The 27275-nt window shown below is 55.2% G+C and overlaps 3 protein-coding genes and 1 long non-coding RNA gene across 7 annotated transcripts; 2 read left to right on the forward strand and 2 right to left on the reverse strand.

Moving 5' to 3' along the window:
- Positions 1 to 5774: 5774 nt before the first annotated feature.
- On the reverse strand, positions 5775 to 8963 carry GPR3 (G protein-coupled receptor 3). The gene is made up of 2 exons (XM_004266612.3): positions 8838 to 8963; positions 5775 to 7782 (listed from the first exon to the last, which is right to left on the reverse strand). The coding sequence occupies exon 2, from the start codon at positions 7775 to 7777 to the stop codon at positions 6785 to 6787; it is 993 nt and encodes a 330-aa protein (XP_004266660.1). The 5' UTR covers positions 7778 to 7782; positions 8838 to 8963; the 3' UTR covers positions 5775 to 6784.
- A 2659-nt stretch (positions 8964 to 11622) lies between these two features.
- Positions 11623 to 12864, reverse strand: LOC117200180 (uncharacterized). The gene is made up of 2 exons (XR_004481658.2): positions 12436 to 12864; positions 11623 to 12169 (listed from the first exon to the last, which is right to left on the reverse strand). It is a non-coding gene; the product is annotated as an uncharacterized LOC117200180 (long non-coding RNA).
- Positions 12865 to 15523: 2659 nt separating this feature from the next.
- CD164L2 (CD164 molecule like 2) lies at positions 15524 to 19628 on the forward strand. 4 transcript variants are annotated; one of them, XM_033422458.2, is made up of 6 exons: positions 15524 to 15732; positions 16157 to 16324; positions 16425 to 16496; positions 16985 to 17029; positions 18595 to 18739; positions 19015 to 19628. In XM_033422458.2, exons 1-6 carry the CDS (start codon positions 15645 to 15647, stop codon positions 19031 to 19033), a joined length of 537 nt encoding a protein of 178 aa, XP_033278349.1. In that variant the 5' UTR covers positions 15524 to 15644; the 3' UTR covers positions 19034 to 19628. The 4 variants fall into 4 exon arrangements, with proteins under 4 accessions (XP_033278349.1, XP_033278350.1, XP_004266661.1 ...); XM_033422459.2 differs by having other exon boundaries at positions 15525 to 15732; positions 19018 to 19628; XM_033422460.2 differs by having other exon boundaries at positions 15527 to 15732; positions 19302 to 19628.
- Positions 19629 to 22903: 3275 nt separating this feature from the next.
- FCN3 (ficolin 3) lies at positions 22904 to 27012 on the forward strand (the record flags this gene model as incomplete). Its single annotated transcript, XM_033421763.2, is given in 8 exon segments — positions 22904 to 23141; positions 23488 to 23532; positions 23762 to 23794; positions 24017 to 24137; positions 24721 to 24730; positions 25257 to 25386; positions 25493 to 25621; positions 26656 to 27012. Coding segments are annotated over 8 exon segments (948 nt in total), but the record flags the coding sequence as incomplete, so codon positions are not given.
- Between the last annotated feature and the right edge of the window lie 263 nt (positions 27013 to 27275).

Below are 27275 nucleotides of genomic sequence, written 5' to 3' on the forward strand. Positions count from 1 at the left end.
TCTCCATCTAGCATCATGGTCTTTGGTGTGAGGGGGTGTGTTAAAGGTTTTCTGTTACAGTCTACCCTACCCCCTGGTGCCCAGTTTTATAGGTGATGGTTATTTTTGCTCTTACTTTGAAATCAAGTGGGCTAGACTGAGGGTTTGGCTATCCTAGACCTTTATAGTTAGAAGTACCCTGTGCCCTCAACTGCCTGGGACAAAGTGAGTTCCCTAGGTATGGGCTGGGGCTTCCGTCGGGCATGCCTTCAGTATATGCACGCACCTGTTCAGATGGGTGCATCTATGCACACTCGGACATGGATACACACGGAGATGTGCACACACTGCACAGAGAGTCTTATCCTTGTGCAAACAAGGGCACAGATCAGCACACAGTTACAGGAACACACATAGGTGCAAGCAGACCTCACACAAAGTCCTCAGGAGCCACCCCTCCCTTCGTGCTCCCTCCGCCAGTTCCTCACTGCCCCCTCCTGGTCACCCAGCGGCCAGGGCAACCTGGCACCACTTCCTGTAAGTTCTGCTCTGGGGTGGTTGTCAGCTAGTTCCCTCCCAGATCATGCAGCTAGGAGCTGTTTCAGGTGCTCCCCAAGCCAGCCTTAGCCCCAGGAGAAGAGGTGTCTGGGGGGGGGCCTGAAGCTGGAAGACAAAAAATAAGCCTTTCACACCCAAAAGAATCTCTTCATGGTAGAATTGTCAGTACCATGGTGGCAGGAGTCCTGCAGAGACACCTTCCCACCACAGCAGGCAGCCATCCCCACCCTTACCTGGGGAATTGTGCACACACCTGCTGACGCTCTGCATACATATTTAAAGAAGAGTAGATATCCTGGCTGAGAAGTCAGAGGTCAGCTCTTCTAGCTCCCACCTTGCTGCTCCCTCTCTGGGCCTCAGCTTCTTCCACTATTCAATGAGGGGTTGACCAGGATGATGTATGCTGCACCCCCCACCCCCAGCCCCCTGGTATCTCAGTATCTTGGAAACTAACCTCTCCCAGACGTGTTCCTGAGTAAGGCACACCTATAAACATGACCCCATGGACTCCTCAGGCCAGTTCTGCAAGGATTACCAACACTTTAAAAGCTTTTTATTCCTATTTTATGGTTGAGGAAACAGAAGCACAGAGAGATACAGCAACTTGTCTGAAGTCACACAGCAAGTTGACAGCAGGCATGGAAATAGAAACCCTCTTCTTTCCAATGCCCCAGGCTGCCTGGGGCATTGGTAGAAAGTAGAACACCCTATGGGCTTGGGTCCAGAGCCAAGGAGACAGGAACTACAGAAGCAAAAGCCAGAACCTCTGCCCTGAAGGCTGAGAACCCAGAGGAAGTACCAGGCTTAGGCATTAGTTGAGTTCCACCACTCCCCACCCCTGCCTATAGACTGCAGGAACCTCAAGCTCCCTATTCCTCTGCAAAGCCAGTGGCTGGCTATGGGGGTTCTCCCTATCCTGTGGCTACTTGCTAGTTCATCAAGGCAGGCACACACCGGAGTGGTGTGTGCACGCATGCCTGGACTCCACGGGTGTGCACACACAGATGTGGATGTATGTTCTTGCACACCTACAGGTATACTTAGGTGTACATTCCTAGGCATGTGTAACATGTAAATTTGTATGTTTGCAACCCTGTATACATGTGATACATTTGTGTGTTTAGGTGAAGTATGTTTGGATGTATGTACGTAAATGGTCTTTGCGTTTCTGGCGGTTGAATTTATGAACAGGCAAGATTTTGCCTGTATGCTTATTGGGTTTGTTCGTGAGTGTACTTGGGTGTGTGCAGATGTTCACATGCATTTGTGTGGAGAAGTGGGGTGGGGCATGTCCACCCACATGACTAGTAAGTGTGTGTAAAAGTGCATTCAGGGAAAGCTCAGGTGACTGGGTACACATGAATACTAGAGTGCCCTCCCATGAGAATACAATACCAGTGCCCCCCCAGCCCTGGTATAGGGGGTGCCCTGCCTGGCTCCAGCCAGGCCCTGAGCTCATAGCACCCCCCACCCCCCACCTCGCACTCTATTCCCCAGACCCATCCTGCTTGGCCAATTTGCAGCCTCTCGCTCCCAGCTCCCGAGAAGGCCTGCAGCAAAGTCAAGGGGCTGGTGGCCAATTAGTGAGGGGGTTAATCAGGGATCTGGGGACCCCCGGGGGGCGGGAAGCCAAAGGCGGGCATTGGGGTTGGCAGGAGCATGAGCTGCCTGTCATGAGGCTGGGGAGGGGAGACTGAGCCAGCCGGATGGTGCTGGAAGCCAAGGGTCTGACTGTGAATTCATGGTTGCTGAGCACTCACAGTGAGGAGCCTGTGTGACTGTGTGTACACTGTGTGCAAAAGACATGTACGTGCATTCAAGTCCTTGCATGTAGTCCTGTATGCAAATGTATGGACATGATTGTGGATGCCATCTGTATGCACGTGTGCAGTTTTGTGCCTGTGTATATGTGGGTGTGCAGTGGTATGCAGATGGGTCTGGGTATGCAAGCATGTCTGGACCTGTGTGCACACATGTATATATAAGGATAAGTGTCTGTGTATACATGTGTGTGCAAGGGCATTGCATACATTTAAGTATGTGCTTCTGCATGCGAACATGTGCACATGAAGTTGACATGGTCCGTGTACATATGTACCATGATATATCTGTGTGCACAGGTGTGCGTACCAGTATGCAGATACATCTGGGTATATGTGCGTGTCTGGATATGTGTGCATGTGTGTGTGTTCTCTGAACAGCCAGAGGCCTGGACCCCCACGTGTGTGCCTGTGTGCACGTGTCTGTGTGCGCCCAGGTCTCAGCCTGTAGGGGGATGCGGGGCTGATGGGCTCCAGGCTCCAGGAGAGAATCTGACAGACGAGACTTGCCGTAGCCCCCGGCCCCGGGAGCCTGTTTTCCAGCTTGCAGAAGCTGTGAGCCCGTGAACTCATCTTATATTAATAGCTGCTGTCTCCTCACTTATTGCAGGGAGAGGCGGTCATGGCCCTGGCGGGGCTGCCCCCCTCCTCTACACAGGACCTGGGAAGGAGGGGAGGAGAGGTGGGCCCCACCCCCACCCCAAGGCCTACCCTGGCAGAGAGGCAGGGTTCTGAGCCCCAGCCTTTGCCTCCCCCAAGCCAGGGAGCCCCCACTGCCCAGTTCACCCTCCTAGGCCTCTGCAACTGGGTGGGGTCAGGCATGGGGTTGGACAACTGGCAAAGGCAGAGAGGCTGGAAGGCTTGACTACTCCCCCCCAAAAAAAACACACACACAGGCGCGCACGCACACACACACAGGCATGTGGTGCTGAGCAGCCCCAGGCCGAGCACCAGCTGAGTCTGAGGCTGAAAGAGACATAGAGGCTTCAGTTTGGGGGGGCAGACATGTCCCTTCTCTCAGGGACCCTCAGTTGGAGAGGGGACACAGCCTTTAGGGGAACGAGGAAGGCAAGACTTCTCTATAAATATTTACTAAGGAGAAGCGCAGCACGGTGTGTTGTATAAACCGCATCTTTACAGCCACAGGAGGGCTTAGCCAAGGAGGCTTCCTGGAGGAAACACAGAGCGGGAAGCACAGGGAAGACCTGAGGTGTATCTGAAGAATCCCGGGAGCAGGGAGAAGCCAGCTAGCCCCACCACGCACAGAGGCCCCAACCCAGGGACAGAGTCAGACACCCTCAGGGTGGGCCCAGGACCCAAGGCAGAGACCGCAGATACAGGCTCCCGGAAATGTCTCAGATCCACCACACAGCCACACCCAGACAGACAGACGAGGACTCACAGCATGAGGGTCCATCATAGGCCCTTGCAGACATGAGGCTGGCCAGCATTCGGCCCTGCTGGGCCCTGGAGCCAGAAGCTAGGATGGGGAAGCAAAGGGCCAAGCCCCCCCAGGGCAGGAGAGGCACCTGGCCCCTCTCCTTCTGGTCCTTGGTGGGTGCTCCTTGGGAGTGAGGCGGAGGCAGCAAGGAGGCCTGTTCCTACACCGCCCCTCCCAAAGGTCTAGGGGTAGCCTGGAGAGCCCCAAATTTTCCCTAGCCTGGGGACAGAGCTCCCTGCCCTGGTTTCCTTGCTTGCTGTTTCTGAGCTGCTCCTGAAACCCATTCCCTCACCTAGGAAAGAAACAGATTTGGAGTCAAATGGACCTGGGTTCAAATCTCAGCTCAACTGTTTTACTATGTGACTTTAGGCAAATCAAACGTCACCTTCAGGAAGACCTTTTGGGGGCACCCTCTTTTAGAGATTACACGCGCTCCCTGTGCCCCTTCTCTGTTTTTCTCTGAGGACTCATCACTCTCTGACATTACCATGTTTTAGCTTATCTCTTTATTACTGTCTCCCCTGGCTAGAATTTAAGCTGTCCATGAGGACAGTAGTGAATAAATGAAAACCCATTACTCTCAGAGCCTCAACTTTCTCTTCTGTAAAGTGGGGAGAGCAATAGTACCACCCAGTGGACCATGGTGATGTGTGCGATGTTTGCCATAGAACAGGTGATTCCTGAGTGGGGGTCTTTTCCCAGGGACCTTCCAGGAAGGTGGGGAGAGAGAGAAGCCTCAGCCAGATCTGGTGGACCCTCCCCACTTTGTGCCTGGACTGGAGCTATGTGTACCTAGGCCCAGGGCCGCCCTCCACCAGCTCTGACCCAGCCCCTGTTGGTGTGTCCACTCCCCTTGGATTCCTGTGGCTACTACTGGGGAGGGGTCTTGAACACCAGGCAGAACTCTCTGGCCAGGGAAATGGAGAAAGACCTGAGTCCTAGCCTGGCACAGCTGTGTGAGTTTGAGCAAGTGGCTGTTCTTCGGGCCTCAGTCTCCCCATCTGTACAGTGGAGATGCTCTGAGGGCTCCACCTCCAGGCTTTGCCCACCCAGGAAGATGGGGGGTTTGGGTAGTCAGAGCTTCCTCTTCAGCCACACCCCAAACCTGCTCCTGCCCTTGCCTGTTGAACATGTCCTTTCTGGTTCCCAAACACCAAAATTCAGGGTTCTGAACACTTACATCCTCAAATGCACACAAGGGCACACGCACACACTTACCATCACTCACCTTTGCATAGCAAAAAAGCTCTTTCAGCTCCTGAATGAACAGACCCCAACCAGCCACCTCCCAAAATGTGGCAGCTGGCTGTGAGAATGAACCCCAATACAAATCTGAGTCCAGAATGTCGTAAGCCCTAGGGTTGGGAAGGAAGGAGATGGGGGAGCATTGGCCAGTAGACAGTGCACAGGTTCTGGAAACAAGTGTTCCTGGTTTGAATTCTGGCTCTATCATTTCCTAGCTGTATGACCTTGAGCTGGCCACTGAATTTCCCTCGGCCAGTTTCCTCATCCATAAAATGGAGAAGTTATTATTACCTGTGCCATGGAATGCTTGTTAGGCATAAATGTGGTAATGGGTGTAGTACACTTAGCGCAGTGCCTACCACACAGCAAACACCCATGACTGGGAAGGGCTGTTGTTAAGAATACCTACATGCTTTGAGTATATACTTCATGCCAAAGCCCAAGCTAAAGCTCATGTGGGCACGATGTAGGCATCTTCAACCCCAAAAGGGTCTAGCAACAGGGGTTCCAGTCCCCAGGGGGAGGTGGGGTTCTTGCCTGGCGGTGCCTGTGTCTGAGCAGGGGGACCCATCAGATTGGCATCCTGGGGTGGGAGGTGTCACCTGCCGGCCACATTCCACCTGGGTCTCCAGCTCTTCATATACCCCACAGGCCCCCAGGCCTGGCATGATCCTCCCATTCCAGGCTGTCCCCCATCAGGCCCCACTCCACCCCCTGCACACACAGACAAATTTATCACAAAATCATTTTTTATTGAGGGTTGGGTCAGGGACAGGAATAGGGATCGCACTGGGGACCATACCCCAGTTGGCAGAGGGGTCTGGTGTTGGCTCGCACCCTTGCCTCCTCTAGGGCACCGCAGGGTGAGGCCTGGCCGCCAGGCTCTGGCTGTGGCGCTGGAGTGGAGCTGGGGTTGCTTGGCCTGGTCCCGGCTGCCGGCCGGGCTGCAGTTTCCCCAAAACGGCCACCAGAGGGCAGCCGGCCCCCAGCGCAGAGGAATTCTCGGTTTCTCAGGTGATGGTTTCTTAAAAAAATAAAAAACCAGAGGCTGGTGTGTTCCCCCTGCAAACCCGAGGGTGGCGGGCCCTGGGAGAAGGCTCTGGTTTCTATGATCTCTTTGATAAAAAACAAGCAAAAATAATAACAAAATACGTGGTTTCTCTCTCTCCCTTTCCCCCCTCTAGGAACTGAGGTCAGAAATGAGGGTGTTGGGGACTGGGAGTACCCTGCTATGGCCTGGATTTCAAGGTGTGGGTCTCTTTTTTTCCCGTTAACACCCATAAATAAATTCATAAATAAATAAATAATAATAGATACTCTCTTTGTATGTGCACATATATACAGATAAATCTTTGTCTTATCTATCAACAGAGTAACTAACCTCTCTGACTCTTTAGTTCAGAAACTCAAAAGTAAAGCGACATGGTCAAGGTCAAGGGAGGGGGAAGATCAGGGACTTGGAATGGCACTGTAAAACACCCAGCAGCATACTGGAACTCCAAGCCAGCTGGGCTGTGCGACATTTCTGAGTGGAACCCTGACCACCTGAACATTCTAGAACCATGGAGCCAGCTGGGCCCTGCAGGGATCTGAACAGAATCCTGTGAAACACCCAAAGTCCTAGAACTCCAGAACCAGCTGGGTCTTGGGGTGCAGAGCTGGAGGGTTGGAACAAAGCCCTGGAGGACCTAACACTCTGGAATTCTGTAGTGATCAGGGCTGAAGGGTCACCAGGATGCGACTAGACATCACTGGGGGAACGGGATCGGAAGAGGATCTTGGAAGAGGAACAGCAGCAGCAGACAGCCCACAGCACCTTCTGCACATCCTGGTTGCGGAAGGCATAGATGATGGGGTTGATCATGGAGTTGTAGGTGGCAGGGAGCAGGGTGAGATAGGTGTAGAGGGGTGGGGAGTGGGCATCGCCCAACAGGCAGTAGACGGTGAAGGGCAGCCAGCAGGCGGCAAAGGCGCCAAGCACCACGGCCAAGGTGGCAATGCCCTTTCGGGTGGCCACGTAGTGGGAGGCAGGCAGCAGGTGCCGCTGGAGGGCAATCTGCTGGGCATGGCGGCAGACGATGCGACAGATCTGGGCATAGAGCTGCAGCATGATGCCAAACACCATGAAGAAAGCAACGGCCAGGACCACCAGATGGTTCTTGGAGAGTGGATATACCACGCCACACGTGGCCCGGGCATCCAGGCAGTTCCAGGCCAGCACAGGCAGCAGCCCCAGGCCCAATGCGCATCCCCACACTAGGGCCAGCATCACATAGGTCCGCGTCACTGTCGTCTCTGAGTAGTAGGTGAGGGCATTGTACAGAGAAAGGTAGCGATCAACGGTGATGGCCAGTAGGCTGCCAATGCTGGCAGTAAAGGCCATGGCCAGCATGCCGACCAGCACCAGGCTCATCTCTGCCGAGCCAATGCAGAAGACAGCAGCAAAGTGCATGACCAGACCCAGGCCTGCCAGCAGGTCTGCCACAGCCAGGCTGCCCACCAGCAGGAACATGGGGGCGTGGAAGGCAGGAGTGCCCACGATGATGGCCACCACCAGCGCGTTCTCACAGGACACTAGTGTACCTGAGATGCACAGCACTACATCCCAGGCCCTAGGTGAGGGCAGTGGCATGGCTGGGCCTGTGGGCCCCTCTGTTGAGCCCACGCTGCTCGTGTTCATGTTTCCTGGGCCAGCAGAGAGCCAGGCCAGGGGGCTGCCTGCACCCCACATCATGGTACCTGTAGAAGAAAGGCCCTATGAGAAGCTGGCAGGGCTGGGTGCTGAGTGGAGGGGTCTGGAAACAGTGGGAGTCTCACCTCAGGATACCTGGCTGAGTCCCAATGCCTTGTCGCCCCCACTCCTGCCCTGAAGCTCCTTCCAGGGTACCTTTAACCTCCCCTATGCCACCGGGCTAGCAGGAGTCTCTTTTCCTGGGGATCCCTGTCCTGGGTCTCTTCATTCTCCCTTCCAACTCCCTGAGTCCTGCAGGTCTCTTTCTCCTACATGTGTAGCCAGAGGAGGGCAAGATGAAGGACTACCATGAGTGGATGGAGGCCCATTGGATCCAGGAGAAGCTGGGAGAGGCCCAGGACTGGGGGAGGGAAAAACATCTTAAAACTGAGAGCAGCTCTGCTCCCTCCCCACCAGGGAGGATGACGCTCAGCTTCTGAGGCTCACCAGACCCCTCACGATTCTCGGTACTGCCAAACCCAGACTCCGCCCCCAGAGAATGCTCGTGAAGCTCCCGCCAGCCCCCACCCTGCGCTCCTGGGGTAACAACACCTGGGAACTCGGCCTCCCCCAACACACACACACCTAGACTTCTGTCCCCAGCCAGACCTCTCTTTCTGCCTGAACCTCTGGGTCTTTGGAACAGACACCCCCGCTGGAAGCGTGGATCCCTGAGTCAGACCCCTCCCTCTGCCCGGACACCTGGATCTTAGGCCTGACTCCGCCTCCTGCCCGGAGGTCTGGATTCCTAAGTCAGACACCTCCTCCTGCTCGGACGCTTGGGTCCTTGCCCCAGACGCCTCCTGCCGGACCAAACTCAGATGACCATCAGTCCCTTCAGGGCCTCGGGTCCCTGCAGGAGGTCTCACCCCGCGCCGGGCTACCCAGCTGACGGCTCTCAGCACTCAGACACTGGCTCCCCTCCTGCTAGCCCAGACTCAGGGTTCCTGGTCTCGACCTCCGACCCCAGTCAGCCGCTGCGAGCCTTACCGCTTGCCCAGCGCCCCAGAATCCTGACTGCCCTCCCGGACGCCTGGTGTCCGCGGCGGGGCCCGCTACTCACCCCTCGGCACCGGGCGCGGCCGGGCCCCGGGGAGGCTCCGCTCGGGTCCAGGCTGCGCAGGGTGTATGCGGACCCCGAGAAGCCCCCACGGCCACGGGAGAAGCGACGTGAGTCACCCCGCCCCGCCCCCGGCCACCGGTTTGGTGACGTCAGCGGCCCGCCTGGCCAATGGGTGAGCCGCGCTGGGGCGCAGCGCGCGCCGCTCGGCATAGTAATGAGGCCTCGTGCCGCCCGCTCCCCCATTCATAAAAAGCGACCGTGGCTGCGGCCCCGCCCCCTCCTAAGTCGGCCCGCGCTGTCCTTGACGCGGCGCCCTCTAGGGGCCGGGGGTTTCGGGGGCGCTGGTGCGAGAGCCTGGAAGTCCACGGGAGGTTGAGGGGGATGTGTAGGGGGAGCGGAAAGGGAACGCGGATAGACTGTGGGGTGGTGGGACTCTCGGGTGGCAAAGGCTGATGGAATTCAGGTGACGGAAACCGAGTGATGGGGCTGAATGGGCGTCCCCGGTGAGGATGGCAGGGGTTGCCAAGACGAAACGGCCCTGAGGTGATGGTGACAGGAGCATGAGGGAACAGGGAGGTGGGTGGCAGTGACGGTATGATCATGGTGACAGGATCTTGGGGGGTGGTGGCAGTGGGACGCTGAGGTAGAGAGGGAAGCCCCCAGGGCAACCATAGCAGTGTCAGGGTGATTCTGTGGCATGATGGGGTTCAGGGATTGCAGGGTGGCAAAAGGCGGTGGCAAAGGAAAGGGAAGATGGAGTGTCCAGGTGATAGGACTTCAGGTCACCGTGACCCTGTCACAAGTGCTGAAGTGACAAGGCTGTGATGAGGGTTGTAGGGTCCTGGAATGAAGATACCAGGTGACTGTGGTGAGTGGACCCCAGGGTGAGTAGGACAGGGTAGAGGGTCTGGACTGACAGTGACCAGGCAGGTAAGTTGCTGCCAGGGCAGGTCCTCGTGATGCTGGGGCTGGCATAAGGAGCTGGGTGACGTCAATCATGTCAGCCCAATAGCGCCCTCACAGCATGGGAGGAGTGGGCCTGGCAAGATTTCAAAACCTAAATTATTTAATCAAGGATCTGGAAAGCCAGCGGGGTGGTGGTAAGGGGCACTCCCCCAGAGCAGCAGGAGTGGGGGAGCCGGGAGGAACTTGGAAGCAGGAAACCTAGCAGCTCAGTCCCCAGGGCAGGCCCCTCTCAACCTCCCATCTTAGACACCCTGGCAGGGTAGGGCATGGAGAAGGAGCTCCCTCTTCCCCAACCCTGCCTGTCCCCAGGGAACCTCTCTCAGCTGACTTCTCCAGATGTGACAGGTATGGCCAGTTCTGGGGGAGGGGAACTGGCTGCTCCTCCTCCCTCTGTCTCTAGCTTTGATCCTCACTGGAATCAACCAGGCCTGTGGGATGGGGATGGGGGGCAGGGACCAGGTTAGGGCTTGAGGAAACCGCGGCGGCCCAGATCGTAGGCCCCACCAACTTCTCCCTGCAACACAGAACCACTGCAGCTCCCACAGTCAGTGTAGGGCAGGGAGAAGGAGGTGACAGGCGGTGGCAGGTACATGGGGAGAGGATAGGGTCAGGGCTGGGGAAGATAATGCACTTCAGGTTGGACATGGTGAGTTCGGGGTGTTTAGCAGGTGGTGTGGTCAGGAGTGTAGACTGGTTTCAAATCCCAGTTCCTCCATTTTCTAGCTGCGTGACTTTGGGTGAGTGTCTTAGGCTCTTTGTGCCTAGATTCTCTCATCTATAAGATAGAGGCAATGTTAGTATCTTCTTCATGGGATTGTTGGGAGGGGCCTGGCACATTATCAACACTGGCTATGTTGGCTGCCAATATATCTGGCAGGAGGAGGACACCTGGGAGGCCTAGATGTGCAGGTTCAAGGGGTAGATGACATCACCCAGGGGAGGGAGCAGAGAGTGAGGAGGAGCCTCAGGGAACCCTGCCATTGAGAGCATAGACTGTGGATGAGAATATTGCTGCTCCTGGGCCTTTGCACTGGCTGTTCCCTCTGCCTGGAACCCCTTCACTTCATTCTGGGCACGGAACCCAAGTCACTTCTTCAGGAGCAGGCTTTCCTGACCTCTACCCTAGATTACCACTCCCCTCCCCATCACTCTTTGCCCTCTTTCCTTGATTTATTATTCTTCAGAGCACTTAGCACTCCTGAAATTCTAAATTTATTCCTTTCCAAAAAAGTACGTGTCAGCCCCACCAGGACTGAACAGACTTTGTTCTGTTCTGTGCTGGAGAACAATGCCTGGCATGGAGTAAGTGTTCAATAAATACTTGCTGACAGGATGATTAAACAAAAAGCAGCATCTAGAGAAAGAGAAGGAAAACAGAGAAGGAAAACAGTAGTAATACGCACGGTGTCAAGGAAGGCGGGGGCATCAGAGAGAATACAGGGGCATTAGCGCCCCAGAACCCAGGTATTCACTTTCTCCCCAATCAGAGCCGGGTCCCAACAGCTGTCCAGTTGGTCTCAGAGAAGGGTGAAGGCTGTTGGGAGGTTGGCATGAAAGGGTGTATGAGAGGTAATTTCCTGGCCGTCCAGTGGTTAGGACTCTGTGATCCCACTGCAGGGGGCACGGGTTCCATTCCTGGTCGGGGAACAAAGATGCTGCAAGCACATGGAAGAAAGAAAGAAAGAGAGGAAGAGAGAGACAGAGAGGAAGGAAGGAAGGAAGGAAGGAAGGAAGGAAGGAAGGAAGGAAGGAAGGGAGGGAGGGAGAAAGAAAGAAGGGGTGTATGAGAGACTATCTTCTATTCTGAGCAGCAGTGGTCTTTTCTATTTTTTCACAGTTTATTAATCCTCTCATGAAATATAGGCAAAATCACCACAGATAATGTCACTGCAGAATCTTTACTTCTTCCTTTTGCTGGCAGCAACACTGGTCCTTGTGGTCCGCCGACCTCCCTCATTCTGTTCTCGCATTTCTTACGCTGCTTCCTTGAGTTCTTTTTCTTCTCAGGCAGGCCATGTCTTGCAGGGTTGTGTTGGTTTACTTTTCCTTGCATAACCCAAGGAATCGTAAATCACGCCCAAGCCAGTTGTCTTGTCACCACCAAAATGGGTTCTGACTCCAAGTATAAAGATGACGTCTCGTGTGGTCTTGTAGATTTTGGCTACTTTTCCCCAAATGTCTGTCTCGGACACTGTTGCCCTTCCAGGGTGAAGCACATCAGCAACCATGTTTCCACTGAAGTAGTTGGTTGGCCGGAACTTCCTGATCCGGAGAGGTACGGTGTCATTCATGATGGAGACGATCCTCAGCCAGCCGGGGAGGAAAAGAGTGCACTGATGTTTCTAACCATGAGAAACGCCGGAGACCTAAGAGACGCAAGTGGGGCTGTGGATTTTCATGTGAATACTCTCCCTCATGCTCCAAAACTGCCCCGTGTCAACAGGACAATTGAGGCCATCGCTGCCAACCAGGTCTCCTTTCCGCAAAGATCTGCTGTCTAGAGGAAGGGGCAGCCCTTCCTCTTCTCTCCTACTCATGCCCTCTGCCCTGCCTCCTTGATTCCTTCCCATCACTGACACCCCCCTCCAGTCCTTCCCACCTACCAGGTGCCAGATGAGAGCCCAGTACTTACAAGAGTCCTGAATCACCATTTCACAGGTGAAGCCTAGAGAAGCCAGGGACTTGCCCCAAATTGCACAGTAAATGGCAGAGCTGGGATCTGAAGCCATTCCATCTGCAACCAAATCCAGTGTGTCTTCATTCTAGCCTAGATGTCACCATCTCCTCAGAAGGGGCTGGGAGTGAAGTTGAACTAGGGCTGATAGTACTTGCAGTTCCCCAGGTGACCACCAGATGGCTGTGAGGGCTCACCTCCAGGTAAGACTTCTTACCTCTTCACCAATCTGCAGAATCCTATAGGCCTAGGCTCTGGAGGGAGGTGTGTGTGAGAGAGACACAGATACTGTCTACACAAGCTCCTTGTCCAAGCCCCAAGAATCTGGGCATCATCAGCGCACACATTCTTAGCACTGACTCATTCATTCAGCCAATATTCACTGACAGTTCCCCTGGGCTTGGGTTTGAGAGGGTGCTGCAGACAGAAAGATGATGTGGCCATATCCCTGCATTTTGAACATTCAATAAATATTTATTGAGCATATACTATTTGCCAGGCACCATTCTAGGCACAGAGGATACAGCAATGAACAAAAATCTCTGCCTTCTTCATGGAGCTTCCATTCTGATGGGGAGATGGACAATCTATGAATAAAAACTTAATATGATACTAAGTAGGGACCCCTTGAGGGTCTCACAGACCAGTGAGACAGGCAAACATGTACACAGTCACAAGATGGTACAGTATGGTTATTTGGTAATCACCTGCTTAGCTTTTATGTGTGCAGGGAGTTAACTACAGATGAAGATAAACATGGTCCCTGCCTTCCTGGAACTCACTTATAGCCTAAGAAACAAATGAGTAATTAATTATACAGTTGATACGTGTTCTGAAGGAACAAAAGGAGGCATGATGATGTAGAATAACCAGGAGACCTGTTTTAAGTAGGGAAGTCATGGAGCAGGTCAGTTGAAGAGAGGATAGAGGAGTTTCAAGGAGAGGGCACAGCAGGTACCAAGTCTTAGGAGGAAAAGAGTTGATGTGTTTGAGGAACAGAGAGGAGGCTAGTGTGTCTGGAGCCAAAGGACCATGGGGAGAGTAGGAGTTGAGCTCAGAGAGGTAGGCAGGGGGAAGATCATGCTAGTATTGGAGAGCAGTGAGCCATTGGTGGCTTAAACATGGGAATGGTACGATTTGACTTACATTTTCAAAGGATTGCTCTGGCTGCTGAGTGGGGAACAGACTGGAGGTGGGGAGCAGAAGCAGAAGCCCTACCAGGAGGCCAGTGCAGTCACCAAGGCAAGATATGGTGAGGGGATGAGGGCTTCGGTGCGGGAAAGCAGATGGATTTGGATCCACCACCTGGGACAAGTGCCACAGCAGCTCAGCCTTGCTCCACGACAGTCACAGAGGGCTTCCTGCAGGCGGTGCCCATTTTGCATTGTCCTGAAGGATTAGTCTGCCAGACACATGTAGTCAGGAGAGGAGGAGGACCCTCCAGGAGAGAGAACAGCTATAGGATAAAGGCAAGGAGGTACAAAAGAGGGTGTGTGTTGGGGGAAAGGCTGTTCTATTTTCTCAGAGGGTAAGAAGATGTTGGGGTGAGCACAAGACTTCTAAAGACTTCTAGAGCCATGAATCACAGGGCTGTGAAGGCCAAGCTGAATTGAAAATTGTTTCATGGTTGAATCGATGTTTTCAGGACAGCCCTGCACTGTGAGGGCCGAGCTGGGAGGGTCCTGGAGGCTGAGAGGCAGTGTGAGGCCAGCAAAGGGAAGATGAGGGAGCAGGACACAGGAGAGACGTAGAGGCAGAATCTGCAGGACTAAAGTCTGAGGGCTGAGACAGTGGGAGGGAGTGAGGATGAGACCATGGTTTCCAGTCAGGTGCCGGGGAGAATGAAGGGGCCTCCCTGAGTGGGGAAGGGAGACCAGGCAGTTTCAGGGGCCTGAGGCACACTCAGGTAGAGGTGCCCAGGAAGCAGATGGACCCTCAGGAGGCATAGCAGAGGGGAGAGTAGCCTCTGACCTCACTGGATCCTGGGTCCACATCCTGGCCCCCCTCCTAACTGTGTGCCCCTGAGCAAGTGATTTTACTAGAGGCCTGCAAACTGGAGAAAACAAAACCCGTGCTTAGAGGGTAGTTGAGGACATCAGAAGAGAAGCTGCAAGTAAAACTGCTTAGTAGAATGTACATTCTGCTAGTAGTAAGTCGTTAATAGTTGTTAATTATGTATTATTAGTTACAGGTGTGGCCGCTGGGGAGCGAGCACTGGGCTGGAGATGGAGATATGGGACTCGTTGGCTTTCAGTTGGGAACTGATGGCAGAGTAATGGATGAGATGACCCCAGGAGAGGAGAAACAGAGCTCAGGACTGAACTGGGCCACCGGAGATGAAGAGGGGGAAGGAGGAAAAGGAGGAGTAGAGAAGGGGGAGAAGGAGAGAGGAGGGGTGGGGAAAGGGGAGAATGGAGGATGGGGAGAAGAGGAAGAGGAGGTGTATTCTAAGGAACCTGAGAAGTGGCTGCAGAGAGAGAAGAACCAGAAGAGGCAGAGGAAGGCTGTGGAAAGGCCCACTTGTCCCAGTAACAATGAGACCGCCGACTTGGCCAGAGGGGATGTGGTGGGTCAGAGGTAGACGCAGTGTGTTGAGGGGCAGAAGAGAGGAGGGTGCAACGAGTGAAGCGAGGTGGGCTGCCAGAGCCTGGAGGCCGATCCTCGCGGTCCTGGGGCCTGGCTGGAGGACGCCCTTGACGCAAGCCCGGAAGTCAGGAAAGTGACTTTGCTTCAAATCCAGATTTTGCCACTAACTCTGTGACCTCCGACTAGTCACTCACTTTTTCTGAGCCTCAGTTTCCTCACCTGTGAAGTAGGGATAATAATGCAGCAGTTTTCGTGAAACTGAGGGTGGGGGAATCCAGCAACCTGTCCGGCTACCAGTCCTGGACTCCGCCCCCTTTTGCAGGAGCCCCGCCCCAGACCCCGAACCCCCGCCCCCACCAGGCCGCGCCTACTACCCACGCCCTACCTGACCCCGCCTCAGACCACAAAACCCCGCCCCACCTGGTGGCGTCACTAGCCCCCTCCCTGCCAGAGCCACGCCCACCTGGCCTCGCCCAGGTTGCCCGGGTCTCGCTCCCTACACCCCGGCGGAGCCGAGTCCAGAAGGGACGCGCCACACCAGCACTCCGCAGACCCCGACCCCCAGGCTCCGCCTCCGCGCCATGGCCGCGCCGGGACCCCGCGCCTTACGGGCTGCGCTCTGTGGCGGCTGCTGCTGCCTCCTCCTGTGTGCCCAGCTCGTTGTGGCTGGTAACGCGTGCCCTTCACCCTTCACCCAGCCGCCTGCCAGGAGCAGTCGGGGGTTGGGGGGGCGGGAGGGGAGTTTTCCACATGTGTGCGGGGCTCCTGGGGTGGGTAGAAGGGGACTCCAGCTGTGTGTGGATTCCTGTGTGTACATATAGGCGCCAGGTGTGAGGGAGCTTCAGGTGTATGGAAGTGAAGCGGCCCTAAGTGTATGGGGGGTTAGCTCCCGATGTATGCAAAGGGAGGGTGCTCTGGGTGAATGTCAGGGAGGTTCCTGGTGTGTGTAACCATGTGTTTGTGGAAACTGCAGATGGGCAGAGGGGCTTGGGGGATCCAGGTGAGTGTATGTGTGCAGAGGGGTGAGATCCACCGAAGTGGGGAAGGGGGGCTGTAGCTTGGGTTCAAAGTGCTGCACCCATGCTACTCCCAGGTAAAGGAGCTCGAGGCTTTGGGCGGGGAGCCCTGCTCCGCATGAACATCTGGCCAGCTGTCCGAGGGGCCTGCAAACAGCTGAAGCTCTGTGAGCATTGTGTGGAGGGGAACAGAGCACACAACCTCACTGGCTGCGTGTGGGAGCAGTGTCAGCCGGAGGAGCCAGGTATGGAGTCAGGCCCTCCCCAAGTTTAGTGCCCCCAGTTATGAACACCAAGGCCTTGGCCCCACCCCCTAAACCTCTTCCCTGAACCTTCTCCCACCAGGACACTGTGTGGCCCAAGCTGAGGTGGTCAAGGAAGGTTGCTCTGTCTACAACCGCTCAGAGTCATGTCCAGGTAAGGGGGCTCCTGCTGGCCTAAGTCAAGTTGGAGGGAAGGGGCTGAGGTGTCCCCAGTCAGAGCCTGCCTCCAATATGGAATTGGCCTCTCCCAGAGAGTAGACTATGCCCACGAACACCGGGGTCCAGTTTCAGTTCTGCCTTTAGCTCACTGAGAAGTCCCTTCCCCTCTCTGGCCTGTTTCCTCCTCTGTAAATTGGTGCAGCCAGAGGATCTAGGACAAGCATGTAGAGAGGATGGGGGAGCTAGCTCTTCTATTTTAAACCATAGTGAGGACTTTGGAAGTTCAGAAGGGAATGGGGGGAGGGCTTCCTGGAGGAGGTGGCATCAGAGATGACACTTAAAGGTAGAGTGGAAAGAGGGCACATCTGGTGGAAGGAACTGTGTGAACTAAGGCTTGAAAGTGTGTTGGGTGGGCCTGGGTTGGGGTCTTGATGGGAATTGGGGGTGGGGATCTGGATTATTATGGATTCCCTGTCTCTTCAGCTGTGCACCACCATCCCACTTATGAACCGAAGACCATCACAACAGGTAGGTACTACCTGGGGGAATGGGAGGTCTAGAGGTGCAGGGAAAGACAGAGCTGGGCTCAGGCACTGACGAGATCTGTGACCTCAGCCCTGTGATTTCTCCCTCTGAGCCTGTTTCCACATCTGTCAAGTGAGTTGGATAATACTTCACAAAGTTGCTGTGAGGATTTTATGAGAAGATGTATAGCACCTAGTTCAGTTTCTGATGCATAGAAGGTGATTGAGAAATGATGGTTCCCATCCCTTCTCCCAACACCAGAGAACTCAGGATGACCCCCTCCGGACCTACTTGGTGCTGAGGGTGTATGGCTCAGGTTGCCAAGGTGTCCTCAGTGACTACCTACTGCAACGTCCAGGCCCAGAGAGGGTCACAAAGCAGGTTCCTGGCAGAACAGAGGCAAGAACCCCACCCCTTGGTTCCCACTGCCCCTCAGGGCCTGGAGGTCAGCAGGCTTGGCAAGGATGGCTGAAGAGGCTCTTGGTTAATTAAAGCCAGAAACGTGATCTTAGGGGCTGAATTATTGATGGCTCAGCTCCCTCCGGCTTGAGCCCCAGATCAGTGTTGTACAGCTTATTTCTTCCCTCTTCTGCTCCTCTTTCCCCAATGCCCTTCTCTGGGGCTCCCTGAGCTGCAGCTGGGACTACCCTTTGCCCTTCATATTCTCAGACACCCCCCCTTCCACAAGCTACTCCCTCTGGGAGGTGGACCCAGCTCCCAACTGGGCCCCTTTCACTGCCCCAGAATGATCTTCCACCACCATCCCTGCCCTGCCCTGCTCTGGGCACCTGGCCCAGGGCCTGAAATTGAATCCCTGGTGGGAGTTGATGGCTAACGTGGCACAGCTGGGAGCCACCCAGACGTCCTGGCAACCGTGGGCCACAAGGCGGGGGCAGGGGAAAGGGTCAGGGGATGCTGTGTGAGTCTGGCTATGCCCTAACTGTGGGGTGACTTTGGACAGGCCTGGCACTCAGAGCCTGGCTTCTCCCTCTGACGTACGTCATCAAGTCTTCATTTATCTACTTGGTAGGGTGTGGGCCTCCACTTCTTCCTCTGCTCCTTCCCTCCCTAAGTGAGGGCTCTGGCATTGGGTGACTCCAGGGTCTCGGGACTTAGGAGTCCTGAAAGGAGACCACAGCATCTGTATCTGGGCTTCAAACCCCAAGACCCAAGGCTGAGAGCGACTCTGAGCTGAAGCGGGTGTGGATGTCCAAGTTCTGGGTCTGTCCTCACCCTGTTGGGCCCCTGTGGAAGAGGGAGGCTGGCAGGGAGCTCAGTCACCATCTGGTCCCTGCAGTCAGGAGGCTCAGAGAGGGTGTAAGAGGCATCAAGCCACCGAGCAGCTCAGCAGCAGAGCCAGGGCCGAGCCAAGGCCCTGTCTCCCCAGCCAGGCACTGGCCCTCCCCACAGGCACTTGCCAACCGCCCACGGGGTCTGGGTTGAACTTCTGAGCCTGCCGCTCAAGGCTCCCATGGTGAGGACTGGGGCCTCCAGATGACCTGTGCCGGGTATTGGGGTGGGGCTGGGCTCCTGGCCCACAGCGGCCTGCTGTGACCTCCTCCCTGCAGAGGGCCCTTCGGTCCCCGAGGCGCACGGCCCTGGCTTTGATGGGGCCAGCTTCATTGGTGGCGTCGTGCTGGTACTGAGCCTGCAGACAGTGGCCTTCTTTGTCCTGCGCTTCCTCAAGGCCAAGGACAGCACCTACCAGACACTGTGAGTACCCAGCCCGCCGAGTTCCAGCTCACTGCCCACCTGCCCCCCTCTCTTGCCCCTCAGGTCCCTGTTAGCGCAGATGCGTTGTCTTCCCCATGGGGCAGCCTTAGGGGCGATGAGTCCCTCCCAACCTCCCCCATGTGAGCCACACCCCTTCTCCCTCCTCCAGCTGTGGGATTCTCTCCGCTGGGTGTTGGCCGGGGCAGGACTCAGCCTGGGCCCGGTGTCTGCGAGCCCAACTGAGCCCACCTGTCTTTGTCCCCTCATGCTGCCAGCAGGGAGGAGAACCAGTAGGTGACAGCACAGGCAGCCTTCGGCCTGCAGCTCTGTGGCCACGGGCAGGAGCCTGGGCCCTGTGTGCAGTTTGGTTTTCCTCTGAGAAGGGGAGCTGCTCTGAGGCCCCCGTGTGCTGTGGCCCCATGTGTGCTGTGGGGCGGATCGCTGCAGCCTCCATTAAAGTGTTTGCTCTTTTGACCACCGCCTGCTCTCTGAGGGTGGGTGTCCTTGGCCTGGCTGAGGTGGGGCCACTGCCCTGAGTGCCCTCTCTGTCTGGCCTCTGCAGAATCTGACCCCCTTCAGGCCTGGATTCCACACTCAGGGGAAAAAGGATGAAGAGGCTGCCCTCTTGACCCACTTGTGGGCACTAGGGGTGGGAGAAACTGTGGTCACCAAATTCTGGCCCCTGTGGGCACCGAGCAGGCTCGGTGCCCAGTACCTGACATCCCCTCCTGTCTGGGCCTGGTACCTGCAGATGAGAGCATCCTTCAACCACCTCCTGTCTCATCCATCATCCCTGTGGGGCCCCCTGCCTGGTACTAGGTCTGGAGCCTGCCTCCTCCCATCAACCTGGCCTGGACACTGCCCCCAAATAAAGGAGCTCTTTCCAGCACTGTGTTTTATTCCCATGTCTTGGGCTGTGTGTGGATTGGATAGGGTGGGGGTATGGCCACTGTCCTCTCCTTAATGGAAATTCTGACTTGAACTGATACTGTCATCTTTTAAAATATTTTTATTTGCGGGAATTCCCCTGGTGGTCCAGTGGTTAGGACTCAGCGCTCTTACTTCTGGGGCCGGGTTCAATCCCTGGTTGGGGAACTAAGATCCCACAAGCCACATGGCACAGCCAAAACAAAAAATATTTTTATTTGTTACATGTGTTTAATCCCCTCCTCCACCACTTTATAGATAAGGGTACAGAGACACAGAAAGGTAAGCACACCTGCTTAAGATCGCACAGAGTGGAATGGGGCAGGGCTGGGATTTGAATCCAGGTTTTTCTGACTCTAGAATGAGCAGAACTTCAGAACTCCTCTGCAGAGGCATCTCCAGGCTCTTTTGCCTTCTAAAGTTGGGTCTCTGCCCCAGTGCCAAGGTGGAGGTGCCCCCGGGACCCTCCACAGGGTACTTCTGGCCTTCCTTGAGCAGGCCCTTCTGGAAAGCTCCACCCGTGCCCACCTCCCCCTCTTTACCCCCCATCCCTGGGCCCAGAAGTCTTCCCTGACTAGTAACATCACCTATCAATGGGGTACTTGCTGGAAACCAGGCATGTGGCTGAGAGTCTAACATCAGTATCTGATTTAGTCCCATGACTGTCCTAGGAAGCTGAGACGCAATAGAGAGTCATGGGTGAAAGTTCAGCCTGTGGAGCCTGACTGCTCTGTGTGAATGGGAACAAGTTAATTGAACAGCTCTTGGCCTCAGTTTCCTCGTCTGTAAAGTTGGGTAGCAGTGGTTCCATCTCTGTGGGATATGGGGAAGGTTCAGAGCAGGTGCATGTGCTCCGTCTGCTTCATTCCAGGGCATCCATCCACCCTACCAGCTGGGCAGCCTGTGGTCAGCCACCTGCACCTCTTCTTGCCCCAGGCCTAGTCTCCGTGCAGGGTCTCCGGCTGCAGCTGGAAGGGCTTTAGGGCCCCTGGGCTCCACAGGGAGTTCCAGCTACTCCTTGGCCTCACAGAGGGCTCACCTGCCTAGACATTGCACCACCATGGACAATGCCAAACACAGTCCACCTCCGTGTCCCTCCCCTCCATGCTCACTTCCATCAACACCCCCCTCCCTTCAGACATCAGCCTCCCCTTTAGCCTCCCCTCCAGCTCCTTGCATCTGTGTTACCCAGCCTGCCTTGCTCTCTCTTCTTCAAGCCCCTGCACACGCAGTTTCTCCTGCCTGGGTCACCCTCCCTTGGCTTCTCCACCTAGCACTTAATCCTGGCTGGTATAATGCCCAATTCCTCCCAGGCCAAGGGAGGAAATGCCCCTATATCTTTCTGGCTTTCCACCCAGTTAAGGAAATTTCTCTATAGAATGTTTTCTTTTTCAAAATTAGTAAATACCGGGAATTCCCTGGCGGTCCAGTGGTTAGGGCTCCACACTTCCACTGCAGAGGGCACGGGTTTGATCCCTGTTTGGGGAACTAGGATCCCATAAGCCGTGTGTTCCCCCCCCCAAAAAAAAGTAAATGCCTGTAAGGAACAAGAGGACTACACAGAAGTTTATATAAAGAGCAAGAATCCCTCTCCCCCGGTCCCACTCCCCAGAAATAACTATGCTTAACAGGCTGTGTCAGACCTTCTTCTGTGAATTCACAGCACACATTTAGCGTTTTTAAAATACAAAGTGGGAGCGTGCTTTACATATTGTTCTGCAATGTTGCCCCTTTCGTTATAGATCACACTTGCCCTATGACTTGTACAGATGGGGATGATTTATTTGCCTGCATCCTCTCAATGTGCAGCTGGGTCATTTCCACTTTATCATAAACAGCATCATGGTAAAGGGGCTTGTCTGCAGATCTTGGCACACCTGTGGGAGAGAGTAGGGAGGACAGATTCCTAGAACTGGAATTGCAGCGTCTCAGCGCCCATCTCATGGATCCACCTTGTCTGGCAAACTTGGCCTCTACGTTCCCTACACCCTCTTGAACCTCAGCCTTCGCCACCCCCACAAGCACTGGGCCTGGAAAAAGGAGGCCCTCAGGGAGCGTTTGATGAAGGAATGAATGAGTGAAGGAATGAGTGAGCCTTTCCTCTCCTCCCCTCCCCTATCACCGGAGGTCCCTCTCCAGCTCAGACCTCACCACTCACATCTGGACCAAGGCTGCTGCCTCTTCACTGGCCTCCCAGCCTCCATGCCTGCCCTGCACGGTCTGCCCATTCGATGGCCTATATTAGCAGCTGTTTTCTAGGCACTGCCAGGGGCTTCTCAGTGGACCTGAGGGTGGGCATGAAGTCACCTTGCTAAGGGGGTTGGGACATGGGCTTGGGCAAAATCTATGGCATATAAGTGCCAGAGAGAACACAAATCATGTCCTGTCTCTGGGCCCGTTTCTCCATTTTTATTCATTCATTTAACCAACATTAACTGAGCACCTGCTATGTACCAGCCTATAACCCAGGGCCAGTAATAACGACCATGAGGGGGGCTGTGTAACGATGGGAGGTAACGTACCGCACCCAGCGTGACTCGTGGGGTGCAGTAGGTGCCCAACAGACGGTAGCAGCGGTCATTCCTGACACTGGTGACAAGGATCAAAGAAGGATTCCTAGTGGAGATGGCATTAGGGCTGGACCTTCATGGATGGGCGGAGCTTCACAAGGGGAGAAGAGGAGGAGGCTTCCGGATGGAAGGCAAAGACTTAGCTAAAGTTCAAAGGTAGAAAAACCCTATGTGAATCCCGAAGTCTGAAGAGATGGCTGCAGAGCCCTAGAGGCCAGGAGCAGAAGTTGGACTCCATCCTGGTTGGAGCAGGCAGGGATTCTGCCCATTCTCTCCAGGGCTGAGGAAGGAAATGCCCCCACCTTCTGCTGGTTCCAGCCTGGGTGGGATGTCCCTGGGGAGGGACAACAGGAGGAAGTCTTGTTTCATGTCCTCTCACCAGCCTGGCTGCTTATAAACTGGCACTCTCCCTCAGGGGCTCCAGCAAGGTGGGCCCACTCTGGACCCCACTCTCCCTTTTGCTCCTCTTGTTTGGGGAGCCCGCCTGAGAAGCCAGGATGCCCCAGCTGCCCAGGTAGAGGCCTAGGGCGCCCTCCGTACCCATCTGCCCTCATTCCCTCCCTAGGTATGCTTCTCCCAGCCAGGCTCACTAGCCTCAAGGAGCAGTGTGGGAGTTTGATAATCTGGACTCTGCACAAAAACATATGCAAATAGATGCAAATGGTGAAAAACCTTGCCAGCTCCGGAGGCCAGTGTCCTGACAGCTAGAATCTGGGGGGTGAAAACAGAAGTGCAGAGGGGTCTGGGAGAGAAATGCCCACTCCCCCCATGCCCATCCTATGCCCACCCAGCCCCATGTCTCCCTGCAGAACCCAGGGAACTGGAAGCCAGCAAAGTTGTCCTCCTGCCCAGTTGTCCTGGAGCCCCAGGAAGTCCTGGGGAGAAGGGAGCGCCAGGTCCTCAAGGTGAGAGATGCCGCGGAGCAGGCAGGGACCTGGGGCAAGCTGGGGAGGACGGGGTGCAGCAGTTACAGTCTGTGCTGAGAGCCCATGACAAAAGGGCAAAGAACCTACTGCATGCCAGGCTCCAGGCCGGATGCCCAGCATCCGAAGATTGATCTTGTGAGGTAGGTGGTACCATCCCCATTTTGCTAGGGGGAAAGTGAGGCTCAGAGAGGATAAGCAGTTTGCCCACATTCACAGAGCCAGGAAAGGCTGCAGCTGGGATTTGATTTCTGGCTCCAAATCCCTCGTTGCTTTTTGGCCCCTGACACGGGGTGGAATGTAATGCATCTCTGCCTTGGGATTTCAGGGCAACTTGGACCACCAGGCAAGATGGGCCCCAAGGGTAAGCCTGGTGAGTATGTGCGGCCAGAGGTCTCCTCGTCTTTCTTTGCTCTGTCCCTGCCTCTGCTTGGCTGCCGTTCAGGAATTGGCTATGATTTCTCTCCTGCAGAGGGGGTGGAAGGCTGGGAGGAGTGGGGAGAATTAGAAGGGCCTGGGCACCCTCCCCTCTGGTGGTTAATGGGCATTCCCTTGGAGGTACTCAGACCTCAAGAGCCAACACTCATCTTTCCCTGGGGAAGGAGATTCAGCGAACCTGCTCCGGGGCCAGGAGAGTGAGGCTGCCTTCACAGGAGCCAGGCACTTGGAGTCAGTTGTTGCTGGGGTGTTGGTGGACCCCAGGTGTCACCCAGCGCACCTTGGAACCCCTCTTCAGGGGTCTAAAGGAATCAAGAGGGCTCTTGGGTCCCACACTTGGCCTGTTCCATTGCCTGTGAGGGGGGTGGAGGGTGGGGAATAACTTGGGGGCCCCCCTCAGTCCATCTCCCCTTCCCCAGGCCCCAGGAGCTGCCAGGAGCTGCTGAGCTGGGGTGCCACCTTGAGCAGCTGGTACCATCTGTGCCTACCCGAGGGCCGAGGCTTCCCAGTCTTTTGTGACGTGGACATCACAAACGGGGGGCTGGCTGGTGAGCGAGTGTCCGGGAGAGAAGGGACTCAGAAGTCAGGCCCAGTGTGCACTTCTTCCCCTTGGCCCCTAGGGGGAGCCAGAGCCTACCAGAGCCAAGGCATCCCTTAAGCGTAACTCACTAAGGAATGAAGTCTGAGAAGGCTTCACAGAGGAGATGCCATTTGAAAGGGCCTTGAAGGCTGTGTAGAAGTTCTCGAGATAGATGAGGTGCAGAAGGGCATTCCAGGTAGGGGGAAAGACAAATGTAAGGAGGCAGGAGAGTACAAGAGGGTGTGGGGGGACTGTATGAATCAGCTGAGAGCAGGTGGAGTGGTTGGCTGAGGTCTACTGCTGTGGGTCAAGAATGGACTGAGGGCCCCTGAAAAGACCAGTTCACAGAGGGCACTGAATGACCTACCGAGGAGTGTGGAGGGCAGTGGGGAGCCATGGAAGAGTTTTCAGCAGAGGAGGGACCAGGTCAGACATGTTTTAGAAAGAAGACTCAGGCTACACTCTGGCAGGTGCATTGAGTGGGGACCAGACTGCAGGTAGGGACACAGGTTAGGACAACTGCAGGGGTCGGGGCAGGAGAAGAGGGTGGGCAGTGGCAACAATGGAAGTAGAGGCTCTTAGACGGAAAGATATTTAGGAGAGAAACTCTGCAGGGCCTGGGGTCTGCTTGGCTTGAAGAGGAAAGTGGGGTTGGGAGGGAGCATCAGGGTAAGGCTGGGTGGGCCTCTGGAGGTGACTTCTCTGCTCTAATATCTTGGTTCTTATGATAGTAAATTAAAACAGGTTATTTTGAATCTGACCCCCAACTGGACTGACCGTCTCCCGAGGACAGGGACGATGTTTCTCTCATTTCATTTCCCCCAGGGCTTTCAAGGCTGCAGTGTGAAGTTGAGAGTCAGTAAAAGGTAATAAGTGTGTGTCGAGCTCATCAGCATATTCACAGGCAAGGCTCACTTGGACTCACACTTTATCAACAAGCCCCCAATCCAAAGAGGGGGTGCCTGTCCACCTACCCCCCACAGTGCATCCATTCTCAGCTGCCTCTGCCCCCTGCTTCTCCTCATCCCATGCTCAGCCTGGAGTAATGGCTGCCGTGCTAGCCTTCTCTGCCTCCCTAGCTATTCCAGCGGTGACAGGATGGTTCCGTGGATTTCATCTGCTCTTGGTCCTCCTACAAAGCAGGTCTTGGGAGCCAGGAGTCTGAATTCTGGCTAGATAATGAGAATTTGCCCCAGCTTACTCTCCAGAGTAGGTTCTCAGTAGGGTCCAGGGAGCTGGAGGGGCATTTCCCTGGCATTCTGACTTCCCACCTGGGATCTGAGGATTCCTCCATCTCTGCCTCCCTGTCCCCCAGGTACCTGGGACCTGCGGGTGGAGGTGGAGGACTTTGAAGGCAATCGCACCTTTGCTCACTGTGGGGCCTCTTTGGGGAGGCAGGTCACTACCCAGCTAGTGCTGGGCAGGTTCTCAGAGGGCACTGCAGGTGAGCGAGACTACAGTGGGGCCCTGGAGTAGGCAAAGAAGGTGAGGGAGGCTGGGTTCTTTCCCAGGGCTGCCACGGCCTCCATGAATGACCCAGGACAACTCCTTCCCCTCTGTGGGCCTCAGTTTCCTCATCTGAAAAATGGCAGTTGTGAGACAGGGTGGTGTAGGAGTGAAGAAGCTGGGCTCTGGAGGCAAACAATCCTGAGTTTAAAAGTCCAGCTCTGTCATTTACTAACTATGTGACCTTGGGCAAGTCCCTTCTGGGTCAGAGCCTCAGTTTCCTCCCCTGTAAAATGGGTAAGGAGGCAGGGAGGGAGGGTGTGGGAGACTCTGAGGCTCTGTTGAGTGTTAGCATTATCTGCCTTTTTAAAAAAAATACTTATTCATTCATTTATTTATTTAGGCTCTGCCAGTTCTTAGTTGCGGCATGTGGGATCTTCATTGCCGCGTGCGGGATCTTTAGTTGCGGCATGCATGTGGGATCTAGTTCCCTGACCAGAAATCGAACCCGGGCCCCCTGCATTGGTAGTGTGGAGTCTTAACCACTGGACCACCAGGGAAGTCCCCAGCATTATATGCTTTGGAAGAGGAACCAGAGAAGGCTTTTTTCAAAGAAACACCAACTGTTAAGGAGAAATCTGAAAGAGGGAAGTGGTTATGAGGAGGTGCCTCAGGAGAGCCCCCTTTCCTGCCCAGGCATCTGAGAAATCCCTCCCAGCTCTCCCTGGCACAGTTGCTCAGGCTGCAGATGGGAGCTGGGAGGAGACAAAGGAGCAAGAGGGAAGCTGAGGATTCTGGGAGGGGAAAAGGTAGGGGGAGGAGCCAGTGGCTTTGGAGCCACAGTCCTGAGCTCAAGTCCCAGTGCCCCTGTGTAGCCTTGGGCAAACACCCTGGCTCCTTGGCACTGCTGTTTTCTCATGGGGGCTGAAAACATCCACCTCACCATTACTCTGAGGCTCCTGTGAGATCATCTCTCCAAGGGTGCCAGGCATGGTGCCGGCACCTAGGTGCCTCTCATCCCCTTCCTGCCAGGGGACACCCTGAGCTTCCACGGCAGGAAGCCCTTTACCACCTATGACACCAACCATGATACAAACGAGAGGAACTGCAAGGTGACTGTCCGTGGTGCCTGGTGTTTCAGATCCTGCTATCAGTCCAATCTCAACGGGCGCCACTGGATGTCCGAAGCCACTGCCCGCAACTATGACATTGACTGGGCCTCAGACTGTGGCGTGGGCCACTCTTACCACAGGGTTCACATAATGCTTTGCTAGGGCATCCTGGCAACAAGCAGGGTTATCTCATCTCTCCCGTACAGTTTCTGGACCCTCGGCTACCCCTCCCCATTGCTAACCATCTTTGCTCCTCTGTCCACGTTAAAAAAAAAAAAAAATCACTTTAACCCTTTCCTGGCTTGCAGACCTGTTCCAGTTATTGGGAAAAACTCACAAGGGCAGAGCAGGGCACAGGTTTCAGTTCCATTCAAGGAAGATATTCCCTCCAGTCAGGAAGACGGATGAATCGGCCTCAAAATGTAGTGAGGCTTCCATCCCAAGAGGTGTGCAAGCCAAGGCCAGAGGAGCATTGAGTGGTGGACTTGGAAGGATTCAGGCATCCACTGAGAATACTCTTGGGCCCCCTGGGTCCTACAA

Source organism: Orcinus orca, chromosome 1 (assembly GCF_937001465.1).
Source record: "Orcinus orca chromosome 1, mOrcOrc1.1, whole genome shotgun sequence".
NCBI classification, from domain to species: Eukaryota; Metazoa; Chordata; class Mammalia; order Artiodactyla; family Delphinidae; genus Orcinus; species Orcinus orca.